The sequence below is a fragment of the Arvicanthis niloticus genome, chromosome X (assembly GCF_011762505.2).
Source record: "Arvicanthis niloticus isolate mArvNil1 chromosome X, mArvNil1.pat.X, whole genome shotgun sequence".
Classification (NCBI taxonomy): Eukaryota; Metazoa; Chordata; class Mammalia; order Rodentia; family Muridae; genus Arvicanthis; species Arvicanthis niloticus.
The window spans coordinates 33,348,028-33,369,808 of NC_047679.1; the positions used below are offsets into that span (position 1 = coordinate 33,348,028).

The 21,781-nt window shown below is 41.2% G+C and overlaps 1 protein-coding gene across 6 annotated transcripts in view; it reads right to left on the reverse strand.

The window, feature by feature from the left end:
* The window catches only part of Acot9 (acyl-CoA thioesterase 9), a 36,465-nt gene extending 23,929 nt beyond the window's left edge, over positions 1–12,536 (reverse strand). Inside the window, exons 1-7 of one of the 6 annotated variants that reach the window (XM_076918903.1) lie at positions 12,323–12,521; positions 10,844–10,901; positions 6,327–6,421; positions 5,036–5,069; positions 4,080–4,125; positions 1,817–1,987; positions 1,523–1,560 (exon numbers count right to left, since the gene is read on the reverse strand). In XM_076918903.1, coding sequence (XP_076775018.1) covers positions 1,523–1,560; positions 1,817–1,987; positions 4,080–4,125; positions 5,036–5,045 — 265 coding nt within the window. In that variant the 5' untranslated portion in view covers positions 5,046–5,069; positions 6,327–6,421; positions 10,844–10,901; positions 12,323–12,521. Of the gene's footprint in view, positions 1–1,522; positions 1,561–1,816; positions 1,988–4,079; positions 4,126–5,035; positions 5,070–6,326; positions 6,422–10,756; positions 10,777–10,843; positions 10,902–12,322 lie in introns of those variants that run through there. The other 5 variants (XM_034485590.2, XM_034485589.2, XM_034485588.3 and 2 more) reach the window with 5 other exon arrangements.
* Positions 12,537–21,781: the final 9,245 nt, after the last annotated feature.

Sequence of the window (21,781 nt, forward strand, 5' to 3'; positions counted from 1 at the left end):
TGTTTGGGATGCCAGAGCCATGGACTATCTGCTGAGGAAAGCTGCAAACAGGGAGTGGAACCAGCCCAGGAGAAAGAAGTTTGTTACAGTCAACAAATATGAAAAAAGAGTTTGAGATCTGAAGACCACTTTAATAACAGACACAGAGATGCAGAGTTTGGAGTCTGCCCAGCTGGTTTCCTGTCTTGCATTGGGGATTGCAGTTAAGTAATTGGATGTATCTAAGAAAAGACACTGAACTTTGGACTTTTCACACTGATGAGACTACTAGACTATAGGGACTTTGGAAGTCGGACTAAATATATTTTTCATTATGCTATGTTTAGGTATGGCCCCCATAGACACATATGTTTGAACAAGCCTATGGGGCCAGGGAGTGGAATGTGGTGGTTTGAGTATGCCTTAGCCTAGGAAGTGGCACTATTTGGAGGTATAGCCTTGTTGGAATAGGTGTGTCACTGTGGGCTTGGGCTTTAAAATGCCCATCTCAGCTGCTTGGGAACCAGTCTTCTGTTAGCTGCCTTGGGAACAAGAGGTGGAACTCTCAGCCTCTCCAGCCTCACAGCTGCTTGGATGATGCCATGTTCCTGCCATGATGATATTAAATGTTGTCCCAATTAAATGTTGTCCTTATAAGGGTTACCTTGGTTATGGTGTCTGTTCACAGCAGTAAACTCTAACTAAGACAGTAGCCATAGCTATACAGAGAAACCCTGTCTCAAAAGACCTGAAAGAAAGAAAGAAAGAAAGAAAGAAAGAAAGAAAGAAAGAGAGAGAAAGAAAGAAAGTGAGCAAGCAAGCAAAAAAAAATTTTTTTAATTAAAAAAATTTTAAAAAAATTTAAAAAAAGAAAGAAAGAGAGAGTGAAAGAGAGAGGAAGGAAGGAAGGAAGGAAGGAAGGAAGGAAGGAAGAAACAAAGAAAGAAAGAAAGAAAGAAAGAAAGAAAGAAAGAAAGAGAGAGAGAAAGAAAAAAAGAAAATATTTCTTCCTTCCCTAGCAACCAACTGTCCCTAGATACTCAGGGAGGAGAGGAACCTCATAAGCCCCTCCTGCCTAGCAACAGTTAACTGCACATAGAGCTTCCAGGAGAGGCAGGGCCTCTTTATCCCTCTATGATGGAATGCCCAAAGGCCCAAACTTATATGAATCTTGTATAGTCAGTAACTTGCTGAGAGCTCAAGAATGTGATGGCCGTGTCATACCTAGATAATAGTGTCCCCTGACATTGCAGCAAGAACTACATCTAGAGTCTGTGCTTAGCATGTTTGAGGCCTTGGGTTTAATCCCCAGCAGGTAAACTAAATTTTACAACTAAAAATCATCATAAATGAGGCTCATTTGAATGGTAACTCTATTAAAGAGAAATCTTTGTTTAGAATAAAAATAATATAGCAATGAAAAATACTTTTTGCTTTTTTTATGCCCTCATATGTCCAGAATAAAAAATAAAATAAAATGGCCCTTTCTATCAAGGATTCACTGTATACCCATAAATGTTATTAGGAATATAAATACCAGTACCTCCTAGGCTGTCAAGGTCCTCAAGAATCCTGCCAAACCTGTGAAACAAAACAAAATATGAATTAAATGAAAATCACAATAAATTTCCTTTAAAATCCCACAATGCACTTTGAAATAATAAAAGGGCTCTACAATTGACTGTAATAATACTTATACAATGCTTTCTCTCTACTGAAACTACAGTTATACACTTTAAGTAGATTAACTACAAGGTTTATGGATTATATCACACAGTAGTTGTTTTAAAAGAAAAAATTAAAACAAACGGCAACAATGAATACAATACAGACTTACCTTACTGTATTTTGAACAGTCACATATTTGTCTCGCAGTTCAGGGTCAGTACCCAAAGGTAGGAGAACTTCGATGTAACTGTCCTTCATTTTCCTTGGTGGTAGGGCTTTCTGTGATTTAGCCAAAAAACTATGAAGTAACTTCCTTTCCTCCATTGCTTTTACATGGTCTCTGAGAAGAAAAGGCAAGACTTCCTAAAACCAGAACAGTGTTGACCCACAATTCCAATACCCAGCCCTCAAATAGGATAGTCAGACATAATAAATGGAAGAAAGGGGGATCTATGCCTACCTCATCTTCCATCCCTCCACTCCTTTCTCATGACCCTCTTGGAGAAACAGCATTTCTAATGACTTATTTAGCTTGTAGATAGGTTTCATGCTTTACCAACTGAGATAGCTGGGGACTGAGTATATACATAAGAAATGTATACTTATATAGATACATCTAACTGGGACACATAGTCAATTGACCAAAAAGTTTCTCAGTGGTTAAGAGCACTGGCTGCTTGTGCAGAAGACTCTGATTAGATTCCCAGCACTCATGCCTCATACAATGGCTCACAGCCATCCGTAACTACAGTTCTAGAGGATCTGATGCTACCTCCTGGTCTCCTCAGATACTGAACACAGCACATGATGCACATACATGAATGTAGAGAAAACACCCATACACATAAAAACATTAAATATATCTTTTAAAAGGCTTATTCATATTAGCAACATAACTTGGTGGTAGAACACTTGCCTAGCATGTGCAAAGTCCTGAATTCAATACTAAGGAAGAAAGTGGAGAGAGGCAAGAGGCAGGGTAATTACACTACTTTAGAGTCTCAGTATCCTGTCAGATTCATATTTGTCCTCATATTCTCTCTCCTCTCCCCCTCTCTCCCTCTCTCTTTCTTCCTCTCATTCTCTCCCTCCCTCCCCTCTCCCTTCAGTTTCAGAAAAGAGACAAATGAAAAACAAAAGAATGCTATCCAAAGGATGCATGCAAAGCAGAATAAAAGGTAAAAAGAAAGAAAACATTTTTAAAAGACAGAAGGGGAAAACAGAAAACTAAAATAGAACGCAAAAGAGAAAGCAGTAGAAAACTAAAATGTTAGCAGCACTAATTACATACAAAGTCCTTCTAAGTTTAAATGATCAACTATTATTGCCAAAGAGTTTGGCCTACAAAAAATAGTAAGATCAGAGAAACAAGTTAAATTAAGAATGCACAGTACTCTCAACACAAATAGCTCAGCCCTGTGAAAGTCGAATTCATGAGAAAAACTGAAGATGTCAAAAAATCACCAGATGCAACTAACTGAAGATGTCAAAAAATCACCAGATACAACTTTTAAAACTATTGTTGCACCTTGATGTTATTTTAAAAACCTAAGTCCTAGTCTGACCACCACCTCTTGCACCCCAGGAAATCTCTAGACTTTCATGAGGACCTGTCCTACCTAAATCCACCCACGGGGCAATTTGCTCCAACTTTACCACCAAACTCCATACCCAGATGTCAGAAGTCCTGCACTAGGATCTAGCCTGGTGAATACCTCGTACAACCTAATGCTTGTTTTCCTGCAACCTATCAAATCTAGCCAGGGGCTCACGTGCAGTGCCTTGGCTTAGTCTGGCCACTTAATACTGCACCTCAGTCATCTGGTAGACTTCCTCCAGGAAGCATTCTATCTCCAAGGCCCCTCTGGGGATTAGTCTGATGAGTGCCCCTAACCTGTCCATCCAAGACTTTCTTCAACCTTCCAGATTTAACCTGAGTCCCACAAACAGTTCACCACCCTAGTCTGACCTTCACTGCCTTCTCAGAAAAGGATCTGGGCTTGGGTCAAGATCTGCTCTACCCATTGCCCAAAACACAGGACTCTCCCAGGTCACATACCTTTCAATAAAGGGTCAAGTTACATGAAATAGTAAGACCAGAAGACTTGAATTAAAGTCTCAATTCTGAGTTTCAGTTTTATAGTGTGTGAAAAAATAGAACAGAAAAACATATGTGATAACCATGTCATAAATTTTCTTCTGAAAAATCAGTGAATACACCTAAACAGGTTTTGAAAATGCACAATATACATAAATCACACTCTTTCATGGTAATGAGGCATCAGCTGATTACCACACTAAGATGTTGCTCTTTTCCTTCTCACAGGAAAGCCCTATCTCTACATAGGCTCTCCAACGATAGAAGGGATCAGCGACTAAACCTAAATATCACTTAGCATGATCCCCTGGGGATGAAACACAAAAGTACATACCTCCAGACTGTAGATACGCCCACTATCTCCCGCAGCTTATCTCGAACTGGAACAAAGATAAAGACTTTACTCCATGAAACAAAGAAATAGCAAAGTTGGGTTAAGGCAAGATGTTCAAGAACTAAGTAAAATTTCTCATGCTCTCAAAAGGTATGAAAAGATTCAGGAATTCCCATTCAATGCCACTACAAACAGCTCAGGGAAGGAATCAGGTCTCTGGTTCTCTCAATTATGCAGCTTCCTTAGTGCAAATAAACATACTTTCTGACAATTACTGAGGTTTATTTAAATAAGTCAGAAAAAAATTTTTAATTTGTTTACCCAAAAGGGCTTTATTAAAATCAAGAATTTAATCTCTTTAGGATAGAACTCTTTTCTTTTCTACATGTATGCACATATGTAGAGGCCAGAGATCAACCATAGGTATCATAATTCAGGTGTGATCCACCTTGTTTGTTTCGAGACAGTCTTTCACTGGCCTGGAGCTTGCCAAGTAAGCTAGGCTAACTGGCCAGTGAGCCCTGGAGTATACACATGACTCCATGTCTTCAGTGCTGGGATTACAAGGGCATCCCATATGGCTTTTTGACATGGGTACTAGGGATCAAGCTCAGGTTCTCAGGCCTGCATGGCAAGTACTTTACCAATTGAGCTATCTTCCTAGTCTGGGAACAAAGATATTTATAACTAGAATCTCTACCCATCTTCTTATAGACAGCATTAGATCAAATTACTTAGTTCAGCTACTAATATTAATATTCCCAAACCAAGTTTATTGCAATTGATTTTTTACATATGTACACTATTCTAATTAGAGCAGTTTACACCAGAGAAATAAAGCAAGATTTTAATCCAGGTAAAGCAAGAGTGTGATTTAATTTTAACCAATGCCCACTGTGCGAGAGTGAATTAGCTTAAAACAAAACCTAAGTGCTAAAGAGAAGAAGTGATATTACCACACAGCATGGTTCACATGGATAGATGAACATGCTATATAGAAAGGGGAAAATAATTAGTCAGCAGTAATTAGAAATGAGAAAATAAATGTACAGCATTTCAAATAGCTGGGTTTTTTCTATATTTAAAATTTTTCTATATTTCAAAATATACATCCTAGTCATTGAAAATTAAATGTAGCTATACTTGGTACTCCAGTAACTCAATGATCAAATTATTCATTCCAGTCATGGGAAATTAAATGTAGCTATGCTTGTTCCTTTAATAACTACATGATCAAAACCAAATTATTGTTAGAATAACATGCAGTCTCATGAAAGTGGTGTAGTTTCTATCAGACTGCTGTGTATATATCACAAACTCAGTGCATACACTAATTATAGTTAAAATCACAAAAAAAACTACAAAACATAGCCGCTAGCAAATTAGTCTGATTTTTTTAAATTTCTTCCTGAGTAAAAGAATATATACAAAATAACCCAAAGACTGCACGCATTACTGACCCAAAACAGTTCTCACTAGTTTGGTCAGTGTAAATAGTGGTAGATGCTGATCAAGAATTTTGAATTTTACACACATTCATATTCTCTCCCCCACGTGCATAGAACCTTTAAAGATATCACAATTTTAATTTTAATGGACTCCTAATGTCCAAGACATTCTATAGTCTACATATGATAGCAGTGAATGAAACTAACTGTAATCAAGCATACATTAACAAGATCCCTCCATCATAACTACCTATAAGGGTTGAGGTTGGTACAGATGGTAGGCTCATTTCTTATTCATCTAAGTTCACTAGATCTGTATTTGAGTCATCTGTACCTCCATACGGGAAGTAGAAATAAGAAACAGTTCAGTCCCCAAGGTGCCTAAGAACAACTCAGATTCTCACTCTGATTTCTACCTAAAGCTTTTATGCAGCTATCTTCATTACTTTATATTTATGAAATATAGACACTTAACATTTATGTCTCAGGGATGGAGACATGACACAGTAGTTAAGAGTATGTACTGCTCTTGCAAAAGACCCAAATTCAGTTCCCAGCACCTAAATCAGGTGTCTCAGAACCACCTGTTAACTCCAATGGAATCTGATGCTTCTACATGCACATGTATATCTGTATACATATCCAACCACCCACCCCCATATAGATAGTAATTAATTAAATATAAATGGTTGACACGGATGTTTCATTATTGCTAAACTATCATTCTGTGCACCTCCCAAAGGAAAATGGGCTTTTTTTTATCATGTAGGCACAAAAGAATAAAAAATGCCCTGCTTGCCTTGATGTATGTGTAAGGGTTCACGTATTTTGTATTGGGATGCTTGAGCCAATCCTCTGCCATGAGTAAGAAGCCCCTTGTTCAAGGTCCAAAGCCTATAAAACAAGAGAAAGCATACTTAAAACAGTTTTCAGAGCTGCTTCTCTAGCAACCTTACAGTAAGACTTCACTTCTTCCAGAGTATCTAGCCACACGCCAGCTTTAGGCTATATCTTATAGGGATTTCCTGTTTACAAGTATGTGATTTAAGGGCCCTCTTTAAATCAGCTCTATCACTCCAACTATTTATTTTATCATTTCTTTTGTGTGCTTATGTGATGTGCAGTGGTCAGAAGATTGAGGCAGTATGGGGTCTGGATATGCTTGTCCCAGGGAGTGGCACTATTTGGAGGTGTGGCCTTGTTATTGGAGGAATCACTGTGTCACTGTGGCACTGTGGGTGTGGGCTTTAATAACATCATCCTAGCTGCCTGGAAACCAATTCTGCTAGCAGCCTTCAGATGAAGATGTAGAACTCTCAGCTCCTCCAGCACCATGTCTGCCTGGATGCTGCCATGCTCGAACCTTGATGATAATGGACTGAACCTCTGAACCTGTAAGCCAGCCCCAATTAAATGTTGTCCTTATAAGAGTTGCCTTGGTCATGGTGTCCCTTCACAGCAGTAAAACCCTATGACAGGCAGTGTCTCTTTTGTTCCTACCATGCTGCAAACTCCAGACTAGCTGGCCCCTGAGATTCCTTGTGATTCTCCTATCTCTCTATCTTATCCTGCCATAAGAATGCTGGGACTAAAGAGCATTCAATTTCTTTTTTTTACTATTTACATGGATTCCAATCAGAACTCAGGTTGACTACCTCTACTTTTGATTATTGTGACAGGGTCCATGAGCCCTGTGCCTGAAGACTGAACCTAGTGACTAGGGCAAGCTAAACCATTGTGCCACACTCTCAAACCCTTAGCCCCTGTAATTACTTATGTTTTAAAAGTAGAGTTTGTTAGGAACACATTTTAAGACAGAATTAAACATGGAAATTCCTAGAAAGAGAGGTGGCCAAGGAAAGGACAGACCCCAATACAAAGTGTACATTTCTCAAGAAAGTGTCAGCTGTTTTTTTTGAGACAGGGTCTTATGGTCTTGATATGTAGCTGAAGAATGACCCTGAGGTTGTGATCTTCATGTCTCCACCTTCTGAGTGCTGCAATAATAGGTATGACCTACTACACCTGGCACACAAATTGGAAGGTAGCACTTTTTATTTCTGGAATACTAGAGATTGAACCCAGTGCCTTAAAAATGGTAGGCAAGTGCTCTCTCCCTCTGAGCTATAAATAAATCCTCAGCCCAACTACTTCCTGAGATCAAAGACAAACTTTATAATTATCTGCGAAATAAACAAAAGATGTGAACCAGGTTTAATGGATTCCATCTTGCCCTTTCCATTTTATTGGCTTCAGAAGCCCAGAACTAATTTGATAAACAAATGAACACACTAATTATGAACATTTACTTTGTTCTTTATTATCACACCATACTTCCTCAATAAGTAAGATCAACTCAATTACAAACTAATCATCTTTGAACTTTGAATCAGCCCTTTGCACTTAAAGTACTTATTTGACTTGTCTAGAAATTTCCTAGGTTGCTAATGAAATAAAATAAAAGCTATGTACTCAAAAGGGACTTACCAATCCTCTCAAAAATAAACCAGGCAAGTTGATTTTAGCTTACTTTGCTTAAGTGTTGACTCTTAATCGTACACTACCATATCAGTAATAATTATATACATATATATATGTATATAATTATTGGCCTTCTTGAGCTTAACCTTCAAATTTGAGTTTCCTCAGAATGTCATTCAGAGTTTTCTATTTTTCACCATTGTATACATTTTATGTAAGTTCAAAGCTATTACTCATGGAAGTAGGTTATATATTCTTCTATCCTGTCACCCCACAAACCAGGGTTCTGAAAAAGAACATACCTACTTTGAAAGAACATAACAGCATATGGGGATGATAAAGTCATGATTCTGGCAAGATATGTTTGTCAATCTGCAGGAACCACATAAAGATAAAAGGAAAGACCTAACTCCACAAACCTAACCTTTCAACTCCACATGTACACCATGGCACAGACACACACACACACACACACACACACACACACACACACACACAGGGTGGGAGGGAGAGATTATGCAGATATAGACACATACACACAATATTTCTTTCAATAAAAAGCACTGGAAAGATTGGGGAGCTGCTCAGTGGGTAGGAATGCTAGCTGTGCAAGCATGAGGACCTGGATTCAGATATTGGCAACCACATACAAACTCAGGTGTGGCTGCATGTGTTAACTATAACCCCAGAGATGGAAAGATCACCAGGGCTTGCTGGCCAGCCAGTCTAGCCTAAATTATAATCTCTAGTCTCAGTGAAAGCTCCTGTCTTATGGGAATAAGGCAAATAATTGAGCAGGATGCCTGATGACCTCTTGTATCTGCGTGCAAACATGGACAAACACACTTGCACACATACATGTATGTGCAAACCTCACCTCACCCCAAATGCACACAGATATATAAAGAATGTGCTAGTCATTTCTGTTGCTAACATTAACTGGAAGACAAAATGGCCCTGAGTTCCAATGACTCTCCAGAGCTTGGAGTTACAGGTAGCTATGAGCTGTTTGAAATGGGTACTGAGATCCACACTCATGTCCTCTGGGAGAACAGAAAGTGTTCCTAGCCACACAGCCATCTCTCTAGTCCCTGAACTGTATATCTTAAACCTTGAACACTTAAAGAAGAGTGATTTGAAGAATAGATTTTTAACAGCTGTACAATATATTTGTGTTTTAAATTGACTCATCTATAACAACTTCTAGTCCTGCAAGCTCCATGTATAGAAAAGAAATGCACCCTTCCTTGTTTTATAGCATATTACTACTCTATCTTTTTGTGTTTTAGACACAGAAATAACTTACCAATGTGTTACAATAGCACACACTATTCAACATAGTACTCTGCTATAGGTTTCCAGCCTGGGAGCTGTTAATTGGTCTAAGCTATGTCTGAGTTTGTGTAAGTCTACTCTTTGATGTTGCATAATGACAAAACCTCCTGACAGCACTGTGCTCAGAGCACTGGTAGGTGATAAAGCACTGAAGTAGAAATGGCTTAATCGACACCCAGTCCCTCAGTACCTCAAAATTACTTTACTGGCTTCCTTATCCCCAATAAGCTCACAGAGAAGCTCAACATAATCCCTAGGATTTTAGTGGAAACTTCCATGGGTCCTTTAGGATTCTCAGGCCACAAACTCAGGATTGATTGAACCTTTCTAATGAAAGAGGCCCAAGAATCCCAACCTCCCCACGGCCTGCCTAGGGAGCCAGAGTCACCTGAAGTTGTGAAAAGAAACAGCTTGGCTCCATCCTGGGTACCAAATATGGAGAAATGGCAAAAAAAAAAAATTGTTAACCCATTATCAGAAAGAGCAAGGTTGGGGATATCAGCTTGGTAGAGGACTTGCTTAGGATACTTGGGGCCCTGTGGCTGCAACAGCACAAGCAAGGTTAGTCATACCCTGACTACTCAGAGGAAATACCTCAACATGCAGACTAAATCAAGTAGGATGACTTGCATGCATCTGAGAAAAAAACTCCACAAGCAAACACAAGCAATAACCCAATCCCAATCACCCCAGACACTCTATACTTATATAGGGATTGCTTCTCCTATTCAATAGGTTCAAAAGGACTCACAGAAAAGGAACACAAAAGCACAGAGAACAAGGAAGGTCTTCCAAACTGGGGGGAGAGGAGCTTGGGGAAGGTTGTGCTGGGGCTGGAAAGATAGCTCAATGATTAAAACTTAAAAAAGAAAAAAGAAAAATCTTTTTGGAGATTTTATTATTATGTGTCTCAGTATTCTGTCTGCATTCATGTCTGTGCTCTTAAAGGTCCAAAGAGGGGTTCACATCTCCTCCAACTGGAGTCCTTGAACCTGGGTCCTCTGGAAGAGCAGCCACTACCCTTAGCCGCTAAGCCAACTCTCCAGCCCAGTTAAGAGTAAGTACTTCTTGCTCTTGTAGAGGGCCTGACTTTGATTCCTAACACTCACATGGTGGCTCATAAACTTCTGCTACTTCAGTTCTAGAGGATGTGATGCCCCCTCTGGCCCCCACTGGCACCAGTCATGCTGATGGAACACATACATATATACAAGGGAAACACTCACACATATAAAATTTTGCAACACTTTTTAAAAGGTCATGTGGAAGAAGACACAAAGGCAAGGCAACAAAAGTGTTGAACCCTTTCGAATTATGTTGAAAGGTAACCGGTTATGCCCTTCTAATGACTTTCAACCTGTCTTCAAATAGTGTGACAAAGCTTAGGCGCTGGTGGGTATGGAGATAACACACCTCGTTCAACTGATGGCAAGAATCCTAGAAACAGTAAAGGCAGATCAAAGACAGAATTAATGAGACCCACAGCAAGGTCAGGCTCACCAACAGTGGGATGGCTTCTGAACCTGAAGCAAGTGTCATTCTCCTGTAACTAGGCAAGCTGAAAAAAAAAAAAAAAAACCTTGAATACCGTGGGACAGCCAGACATGACTGGCAGTCTAAAGACCATGCTCCTTAACTGTGCCAGTTGGAAATCAGATCTACCAAAATCGCCGAGGTGGTCCAAGGCTGCACTTTCATTACAAGGCCTTCCTGCTTACCAAAGGCATGTTCTAAACTGGGCATGAGAAAAATACATCTGTAAATCCCAGCACTAGAAAAGTTGAAACCTGACAGACTGCCACAGGTCCAAGGCCTGCTACTTGGCTGCTTCTCTCAAAGCAATAAATAAATATACAGATGAGAGCTGAAAGTAGTGACCCAACCTCTTAAGGCCAGCACTTGAAAGACATAGGAAGGTAGATATATGTGAGTTTGAGGCCAATTTGGTTGATTATACATACATACATACATACATACACACACACACACGTATAAATATGAAGAGAGAAGGAGGGAAGGAGGGAGGGAGGGAGGGGGAGAGAGGGAGAGAGGGAGAGAAGGAGAGAGAGAGAGAGAGAGAGAGAGAGAGAGAGAGAGAGAGAGAGAGAGAGAGAGAGAGAGAGAACACGCAGCAATTTGGGGCCAGCCAAGATTACACAGTGAAGTCCATCTCAAAAATAAACAGGGTATTGACAGTGCATGCCCTTAGTCCCTGCACTCCGAGGCAGAGACAGGCAGATCTCTGAGTTTGAGACCAGTTGGGTCTACACAGTGAGTTCCAGGACAAACATACCCTGCCTCGAAAAAAAATTAAATAAATAAGTAAATTAACAAACAAGGGGTTGAAGAGTTGGCTCAGTGGTTAAGAGCACTTGTTGCAAAACGGCCTGATTCCCAGCACCCACATGGAGGCTCACCAGCCCCTCGAACACCAGGCATGCATGTGGGACACAGACACACACGCAAGAGAAACACTCATACATAAAATAATTAAAAAAAAAAACTAAAAAAATTAAAATAAACAGATGAATCAGCTTAAGAGAGCCAAACGGCACTTCACAGTCTTTACACATGTGATAACATTCTTAAGTCAGATTCCAAGTGTGTCAAGCATGTAACCCCAAAAATGTTTTTTAAAGAGAAAAGCGCTGGCAAGGCAAGGCAGAACTGAAAGTACTGGCTTTTGGAAAAAGGGGCTACACCAAGATTCTAGCCACACCCTTGGTGAGCAAAAGGATAGGAATTTCAAGGAAACACCCAACATCTTCCCTTGTGAAAGTGTCAGATGTCGCTAAAGTAGAGTGGCATTTTTCCAGGGTAGGCCGGTGGGCCTCGGTCTGGCAACCGGTGCCTTTTCCTCCCAAACCAAACATCCACCGCCTCCATCCCGCCCGCGGCTTCTTCCGCCCCACTTGCTCCGCGCAGCAAAGGAAGGCGTGGGCACCCTGGGACAGCGCCCTTCCACGCCCTTCCACCTACCGCATCGCTGCCCGCTTCATGGCACTCCACTGCCTACCCACGGGTGGACAACCAAGGTCCTCCCGAGTAGAGACAAACGGGTGGCAGGAGGGCTTGAGCAGGAGCCCACCTCCAAATGCCAGCAATCGCGCAGGACTGAATCTTGTTCCCCACCTTCTTAGTGACGCCACAAGAGCACCCGGGGACAGGGAGGGCCTCCCTGCAGGAAGGGCGGGGCTGCGCTGCCTGAGGGCGGGGCTACGATGCCTGGGGCGGGGCTGCGCTGCCCGGGGCGGGGCTGCGCTGCGGGGGGGGGGGGAGGGGGGCGGGAAGGGTGGTAGGGAGGGAGTACCGCGTAGAGAATGTCATATCCTGCTGTTTGATTGGCGGGCAGCTGGAAACCGAGACAATGAAACTTCCCACTCAACCAGCTAGGTGGGGTCGGAGACTGTTTTATGAGTAGGAATCTTCCCTCCATTGTTAAGTAAATGAACTACTCCACAAGGCGCAGTGCTCCTCCGCTTTAGTAGAACTCTTATTTTTGATGCTTGAACCTTTACTCCCAGTCTGTAGTTCTTGCCCTTGGCATCATATGAGCAGCTTTCCAAAATATGGGTACCGCGCTTATTTTCCCAGAAGTAGGTAGACTGCGGCAGGAGAATTGCTACCACTTAGAAGCCAGCCTGGGCTGAAGTGAGATTTAGGCCTTAAGAAATACTGTTCCTGTTTTTATTTGACTTTTTTTTTAAAAGATGAAGCTTAGTGAGAAAAATTAAGTTGAAGAGAATTTCAAGGGAGGCCCATGCCTGTTATCCAAGCAACCCAGGAGGCTGAGACTGGGAGATCACAAATTCAAGACCTTCCTGATTAGTAAGTTCAAGTCCAGACTGCAGTTTACTGAGCTCCAATCTCAAAATGAAAAGTTTTTTTAAAAAAGGATTGAGGGATAGAGCTAAGTGGCAGAGTGTAAGCCTAGCATGCCAGAGTCCCTGGGTTCGGTCCCCAGTACCAAAAAAAAAAAAAAAAAAAAAAAAAAAGGAGAAAAAGGAACAAAAGAAATTTTCAGGCATGATGGCACATTCCTAGACTAGTCAATTATGAGAAAGTCTTATTTACCTACCAGGAATTCCCTCACTCAGACACATGAACAGGTGCTGAGTCACAATCTACTAATATACAAGTTTACTTAAGTGACCCTTCAAGAGACTACAAATCATTTTCTTAGAAAATAAGTCCTGAGCAATGAACCCCATAGACTCCACTGCAGATAATATCTAAAGTGGGAAATGTCTCATTACTTAGCTAATCTATCTTAGTTCTAAAGTCAGGGAAGCCCTATTAAAACCAGCCACCTAGCATTCATGTGTGTCTCTAGCTTAGTCTTTTAACCAGGATGAAAAGATTAAAAACACTTGCTGCTCTTGCAGGGGAGCACAGTTCCATTCCCAGTACCCATGTGCCAGCTCCAACCACTTTCAAGATCTGTTGACCTCTTCTGGCCTCTGCAGGTACCAAGCCATACACATAGTATACAAACATACATACATATATACAATCATACATACATACAATCAAAGACTCATGCACAAAAAATAGACATTTTTTTATTATTCTTTTAATGTCTTAACAATCCCGATGTCTCATTGTTGTTCTTGTTGCCATTGTAAGGCATTATGTATCACAGTTTGGGAAACACGGATGGAAGGCAATGTAAGTCACAAAACCAGACAGGAAACATGTAACCATGTAGAAAACATGCAGCAATTATGTAATGGTGAAAATCACTATACTTAAACAAGTGATCTGCTAACTCACCATTTTCTTACTTGTATCCCACATCTAATGAAAAATGTAAAATGCCTAATGATAGCTTGACAAATACTTTCTCAGTGTCTTCACTACAAGTAGAACAATGAACTAACAAAATCTAATACTATGTTATATATAGTTCAATCATGTGGTATAAATGAAAAGTATTAATAAATATATTTTCTTCAGCTAACAGAGATTCTGGGTATCCAGTTTAAATAAAGAATTTTCCTGGGAGTCTGTGTCATCGACTCTCAAGCTATTCTGGTTTCATAGATTAGAGAAACTGTGTTTTTAAAATTGACTCATTTCCTGTACTATATAGCTAACTCAAAAGCATCCAGATAAGACAGATGCGATGACACCTGCCTGAAATACAAAATACTTCGAGATTGAGCCAAGAGAGTCACAAATTCTGAAACTACCCTGGGCTTTTTAATGAGTTCAAAGCCAGCCTCCACAAAACAGTGAGACTCTTTCTCAAAATAAACTAAACGGGGGCTGGGGCATGTTTCTGAGATGTCAGCACAGTGGTAGTGTTGGCCTAACACGTGTAAGGTCCTGTGTTTGAGTCCTAATGCCAAAGAGTGGGAAAAGGATCCAGAATAAATTAGGAGACTAAGTTGGTTTTCTCCTGTGAAAAACCATGTGAGTGAACCACCTTAGAAGTAGGTCTGAAGGTCCTTCTTAAATGCATTATCTTTCTGACACTTCATTGATTTACTTTTTCAGAGAAATGATTTTACAGTTTTCATTATGTGTATCTGGGTGTATGTATGTGCACATGAGAGCAGGGACCTGTGGAGTCCAGAAGTGGAGATATAGGTGGTTTTGAGTCATTCTGAGCAATATATGTGAATGCTGGGAACTGAACTTGGCTCCTTTGCAAAAAAAAAAAAAAAAAAAAAAAAAAGTGCATGCATGCCTGTCGTACTCAATGTTCTACTGTAAAGAAACACCATGACTGTGATGGTTTGTATATGCTCAGCCCAGGGAATAGCACTGTTAGGTGTGGTCTTGTTGGAGTAGATGTGCCACTGTGGGTGTGGGCTTTAATACCTTCATCTAGCTGCCTGGAAGCCAGTCTTCTGATAGCTGCCTTAGGAACCAGAGGCAGAGCTCTCAGCTCCCCAGCCACATGTCTACCTGGATGCTTCCATGCTCCCTCCTTGATGATAATGGACTGAACCTTTGAACCTATAAGCTAGCTCCAATTAAATGTCCTTATAAGAGTTGCCTTGGTCGTGGTGTCTGCTCATAGCAGTAAAACCATAACTAAGACAATGACCAAGGCAACTTTTACAAAAGAAAGTATTAATTAGGGCTGGCTTATAGTGTCAGAAGCTTAGTTCATTGTCATCTGGTACTGCTCAACTTGGTGGTATGAACCTGGAAGAATGGATCCTAAAAATGAGGCCAACTACAGTCTCATGCAAAAGCCAACTTTATTTGGAGCATCAGACAGATTCTGAGGGTTAAACAAAGTCATATAAGCAAAGTGAATCATGAGCTCAAGCTCTATACAGTTTCATGGACAACTTTATGCTTGGAGACATCATCTGAATTATAGTAAGATAATAGGTAATTGAAAGTAAATCCACTCCTATTTACTCCACCTGGGAGTGGCAGGAAAGCACCTTCCAAGAACAATCCTGTACTTTGGAGGATTGAGGTGACCACCGGAGTCATACTGTTTTCTTGAAGTTTTCTCACACCCAATCAGAATTCTCACCCAGCTTCATTCATGAACTGCATTCTCTAAATCATCATGGTGGGGAGCATGGTGTCGTGCAGGGAGATGTGGGGAGAGAGAGAGCTTGCACACCTGGATCTCAATGATAACACTTCCTCCAACAAGGTCACTTCTAATCTTTCAAATAGTGCCACTGCCTGGTGACTACACATTCAGATATATGAACCTAAGGGGACCATTTTTTTTAAAGATTTATTTATTTATTTACGTTATTTATTTATTTATTACTTTTTTATTGGATATTTTATTTACATTTCAGATGTTATCCCCTTACCCCATTCCCCCACAACCAGGACCTCCCTATATTATCCCCCTTCCTCCTGCATTTTATGAGAATGTGCCCACACTCACAAAACCCACTCCCAGCTCTCCACCCTTGAATTCCTCTACACTGGGCATCCAGCCTTCATGGGACCAAGGATTTCCTATTCCACCTATGCCCTTACAGGGCCATCCTTCCTTACATACATCTGGAGCTATGGGTCCCTCCCTGTGTGCTCCCAGGCTGGTGGTTTAGACCCTGGGAGCTCTGGTTGGTTGGTATTATTGCTCTCCTCACGGGGCTGCAAATCCTTTCAGCTCCTTCAGTCTTCACTCTAACTCCTCCATTGGGAACCCCTTGATCAAATCAATGGTTAGCTGTGAGCCTCTGCCTCTGAATATGTCAGACTCTGGCAGACCTCTAAGGAGACAGCTATATCAGACTCTTGTCAACATGCACTTCCTGACATCCACACCAGCGTCTACCTTTGGTGACTGTACATGGGATGGATACCAAGGTGGAACGGTCTCCAGACGGCCCCTCTTTCAGCTTCTGTCCCTTACTTTGTCTTCATATTTGCTCCCTTGAGTATTTTGTTACTCCTTCTAAGTAGGATGGAAGCACCCACACTTGCTCTTCCTTCTTCATGAGCTTCATGTGGTCTGTGGGTTGCATCTTGGGTATTTCAAGCTTCTGGGCTAATATCCAATTATCAGTGAATGAATATCATGTGTGTTCTTTTGTGATTGGGTTACCTCACTCAGGATGATATTTTCTAGTTCCATCCATTTACCTAAGAACTTCTCAAATTCATTGTTTTTAATAGCTGAGTAATACTCCATTGTGTCAATGTACCACATTTTTTTGTATCCATTCCTCTGTTGAAGGACATCTGGGTTCTTTCCAGCTTCTGGCTGTTATAAATAAGGCTGCTATGAACGTAGTGGAGCATATGTCCTTGTTATATGTTGAAGCATCTTCTGGGTATATGTCCAGGAGTGGTATAGCTGGATCCTCAGGTAGTGCTATGTCCAATTTTCTGAGAAACCACCAGACTGATTTCCAGAGTGGTAGCACCAGCTTGCAATCCCACCAACAATGGAGGATTGTTCCTCTTTCTCTGCATCCTCACCAGCATCTACTATCACCTGAGTTTTTGATCTTAGCCATTCTGACTGGTGTGAGGTGGAATCTCAGGGTTGTTTTGATTTGCATTTCCCTGATGACTAAGGATTCTGAACATTTCTTTAGGTGCTTCTTGGCCATTCAAGTTTCCTCAGTTGAGAATTCTTTGTTTAGCTCTGTACTCCATTTTTAATGGGGTTATTTGGTTGTCTGGAGTCTAATTTCTTGAGTTCTTTGTATTTATTGGATATTAGCCTATCAGATGTGGGATTAGTAAAGATCTTTTCTGTTGGTTGCCATTTTGTCCTATTGACAGTGTCCTTTGCCTTACACAAACTTTGCAATTTTATGAGGTCTATGGGGACCATTCTTATTCAAATCGCCACAATGCCATTAACTTCTAAGCCATTTTTCTCTAGTTCTCTCATTCTTTTCTTTTGTAATTAACTACATCATTTTCCCTTTTCCCTTTCATTACTCTAACTCTACCATGTACCCTCTCAAATTCTGAGCCTCTTCGTTTTATTATTGTTACACATACAAATAGATATATAAATATAATTTGCTGAGTATATTTAGTGTTGTTTGTATGTGTATGACATTATGGCTGACCAATTAAAGGGCTCATCCATGGGAAAGACTAATTCGCCCTTTCTCACTAACCATTAGTTGCCTATAGTTATTTGTCTAGGGATGGTGTTCCTTAAAATTTCTCCCTTCTGGGGCCTCAACCCTGTCACAGAAGAAGGGGATGGGGGGAATGAGAGAGGGGTTGTGGGAGGGGTGACCAGGAGAAGGGGCAGTGATCAGTAATAAAGTGAGTAAATTTAAAAAGAAAAGATTCCCTCTTTCCACATTAGATTGTCTATTAGTGGCCTCACTGTTTAGGCAGCCATATTATTATAGTAAGTGGTGTACCTTCCCTGTCATTTTTAGGAGAAACAAAAATCAGTCTCACATCAGACTTCCTAGTCTTATCTTTCTGCTCGTTCCTCCTTAAGGTTCCCTGAGCTATATATGAAGGAATTGTGTTATCCACTGGGGATAAGCATTCCACAATAAGTTGTTCTATATAATTTTGACCAGTTGTGGTTTTCTCTGTGATCTCTGTCTGCTACAAAGAGAAGCTTCTTTGATGAGGAGTGAGAGCTATGTATGTCAGACAAAGATGGCTAGTGAATAAGTTCATTCTTTAAATATCAATAATTAACATGATCCCTTCCCATTTGCTACCACAGATCAGGATTTGTTCGGTTAGTTACTACAGTGAGGCTTTATTCTTGTATCAGCTGAATCGGAAGACACCAAGCCCGGAAAAGGCACTGCTATATGTACCCTAGAGTGGCGTGTTCACTTCTGATTGGCTGTTCACTCATCACCCCATATTACACCCTGGGATGGGCAGTGGCTTGGCGCGCTTTCGCCTCTTGCACTTGCGCAGTTTAGTTGTCTACTTGTGGGAGCACCGGATGCCAGCGCCATCTTGTAATGGTGAATGTTGTCACTGCTCGCCGTGGCTCCCTACATCTCCCCCTTTCTATTTTATTAAGATGGAACAGCCTTTTGCCTATCAAGCGTGGCACCAACTCAGTGAGGGAAAGCAGAGGCCTGATCCCCTGTGCAAAATGAGATATTGTAATGGGTTTCTTCTCTTGTCGTCCTGCAACGAGTAATACTTCCCATACCCATCTCGATGCCTTTTGTCGGGGAAAGGGAGCCTCTGCCCTGGGGAGCCACCAGGGGAGGAGGTTTCTTGGCATCAAACCTTTGTGCAATCAGGCATACTTTCGGGAAATCTATCCACACTTGTGGAACATTCCCTGTCGAGTACCCACTCGCAAACACCTCTAAATATTCAGGTACCACAGTTATTCAGGCAAGGGCTGGCTAGACTTAGACCTCTCATTGACCCAGTGCAATGGGCTGAACCCTTGGGTTGCATCGACTGAGGGTCTCAGTCATCAGTTACTTTCTAGCATAGATAGCCAAATTTCAGGGGATGATCCTTGTTCTAAGGCTACAATGGTTTGGGCAATAACGACCTTGTCACGTTTTTGTTGGGCTCTGAGCTTGCAGACCAACTGTAACATGAACACTAATCCACAACATAGGGCTGCACCAAACAGGCCTATCCCCACCCTTCCCTTAAAGAAAGAAAAGGCAGAAGATAATCAAGAAGAAAGTCCTTTAACGATGGAGGGATCCAGGTGGGTGGAGTTGACAAGAATAATTTCTCTGCGAAGTTGTTCAAGAAGATTACCAAAATTTTCAGACCAATTTCCTGAAAGATATAAGGACAATTTATGTGAGAGATTGGCTGCTTTTGTAAAGTTTTCATATTGAATGTTGGTAATACACAAAGCTCCGAATTTCCTTTCACAGCCAATTTATGTCAACTGAAATAAGATATCCAGTCTTTCCTCAACCAAATCTAATCTCTGATTGAGTATCATAATACCTCCTTTCAATTCTGCTGTGGAGGAAGAGTGGGTAGCCATTGCCTGGCTAACTCTTTCTGCCAAATATTGACAAATTCAGTGGTTTGTACTTGGTGAAATATGGCAATAGCTCCAACGGTAGCACCTTCTGCTCCGAGTATAATAGCTGTGACAATGGCTGCCATTATATCAAAATCTCTCTTCTGTTGAAATAAAGTCAAGGTCCCAGACGTCTGAACGGGGATAGGGATCCATTGTGGTTTTCTGGCTATTAGGGCCTGCTTATAGACAAGAGCAGACCAGCACTGGGACATAAAGCAAGTTACATTGGTACAAGTATTAAAGGAGTGGTTGGATAAGATGAAAAGAAATGGAGGATACACACAAACTGGAGTGAGGCATTAATTCGCTCAGTATAGTTAAAGGTATAGGAAAAATTCTGTTTAGCAGAAGCGGCGCCTTTTAAGAAGGCAAGGGCATAGGTTTTGGAAAAGCAGATAGGATAGCCCATCTAAATTCACTATATATACTAGGAACCCAAGCTTGGAGAATCCATGTAGCGATCAAAAGCATTCATAGGGGAACCCGCTGAGGAATCATCATCCACAACTGTGAGGTGTCGCGTCAGGCGTTCCGGCAACCAAAAACCAAAAAAAGGTTTGTCTTCTTCCTGTGGAAAAACACAAACCGCTCCCCTGGATCTTATTAAAATAGGATCCAGGCCTTTCCATTGACCAGTCAAAACATCTTTCCATTTTATCATTTCTTTTGGCCTAGTTGGTTCCAGGCAATGGCGATCAGCCGCCATGTTGCCCTGACTGTCCAAATTCAAAAAATTAAGAGTAAAAAGTGCCAGAGAGACAATAACCCGTGGCACCGTGGGCAGAGCTTCCTCAACTTCTCCTTTTTGTTTTATCAAATAAGTTTTAAGGGTACGATGAGCACGCTCAATGATGCCCTGTCCCTGAGGGTTGTAAGGAAGATCTGTCAGGTGTGTCACCTCCATTTGGCGACAAAATTGTCCAAACTTTTGAGAAGTGTAGGCTGGTCCATTGTCAGTTTTAAGGATTTTTGGCTTTCCCCAGGAACTCCAAGCCTCGAGACAATGTTGATTAACATGGGCCACCTTTTCTCCGGTCAATGGAGAGGCGAACATAACTCCAGAACAGGTATCAATGGAGACATGCAAATATTGTAAATTGCCAAAGGATGGGATGTGGGTAACATCCATTTGCCAGATCTGTAATGGCCTAATTCCCCGAGGGTTAATTCCGGTATGGGAAACAGGTAGGAATTGACAGCAGTTTTGGCATTGAGTCACGCTATCTCTAGCCTCTTTTCTAGTGATGTTAAATCGACATCGTAGCGTCTCAGCTGTCACATGAAACCTTTTATGAAAGGATTTAGCCAAATCCAATTTTGGCGAAAGGGCAATTGCAATCAACTTTGTGGCTCGATCTGCCAGGTCATTTCCACGGGACATAGGTCCTGGTAGGCCTGAGTGAGCCCTAATATGTGTAATAAAAACAGGGAATCTTCTATTAACCAAGGTAAACTGAATCTTTTGAAAAACTTCTACAAGTCTGCTAGATGTCTTAATTAACCCAGCAACTTCTAATGCTTTTACTGCATTAACCACATAGAAGGAATCTGAAACAATATTTTAGGGACCTGGAAAGATTTCCAGAACCTCTGACACCACTAGGCATTCCACAATTTGAGGTGAGGTTTCATGGTATTGTTTGGATGTAACCTTATCATTAACCACATAGGCACCCACTCCTGTTTTTGACCCGTCCGTATAAACTACTGTTCCATCTGGGAGTGGCTCCTGAGACACAATATGTGGAAATATGATAGCTTGAGTTAAGGCAAATTGTAAGATGGGATGCTTAGGATAATGATTATCTATTTGACCATTGAAGGAAGTAACCAGCACTGCCCACACATCAGAGGTCGTCGTTAATATTTGGACTTGTATTGCAGCTGATGCTATCTGTGCGTAGACCTGCCAGGGATGAGTGGTCTGGTCGTTCGCGTGTACGCCAACTCCAGCCAGCATGTCAAAAGTCCATAATTGTTGACCCTCAATG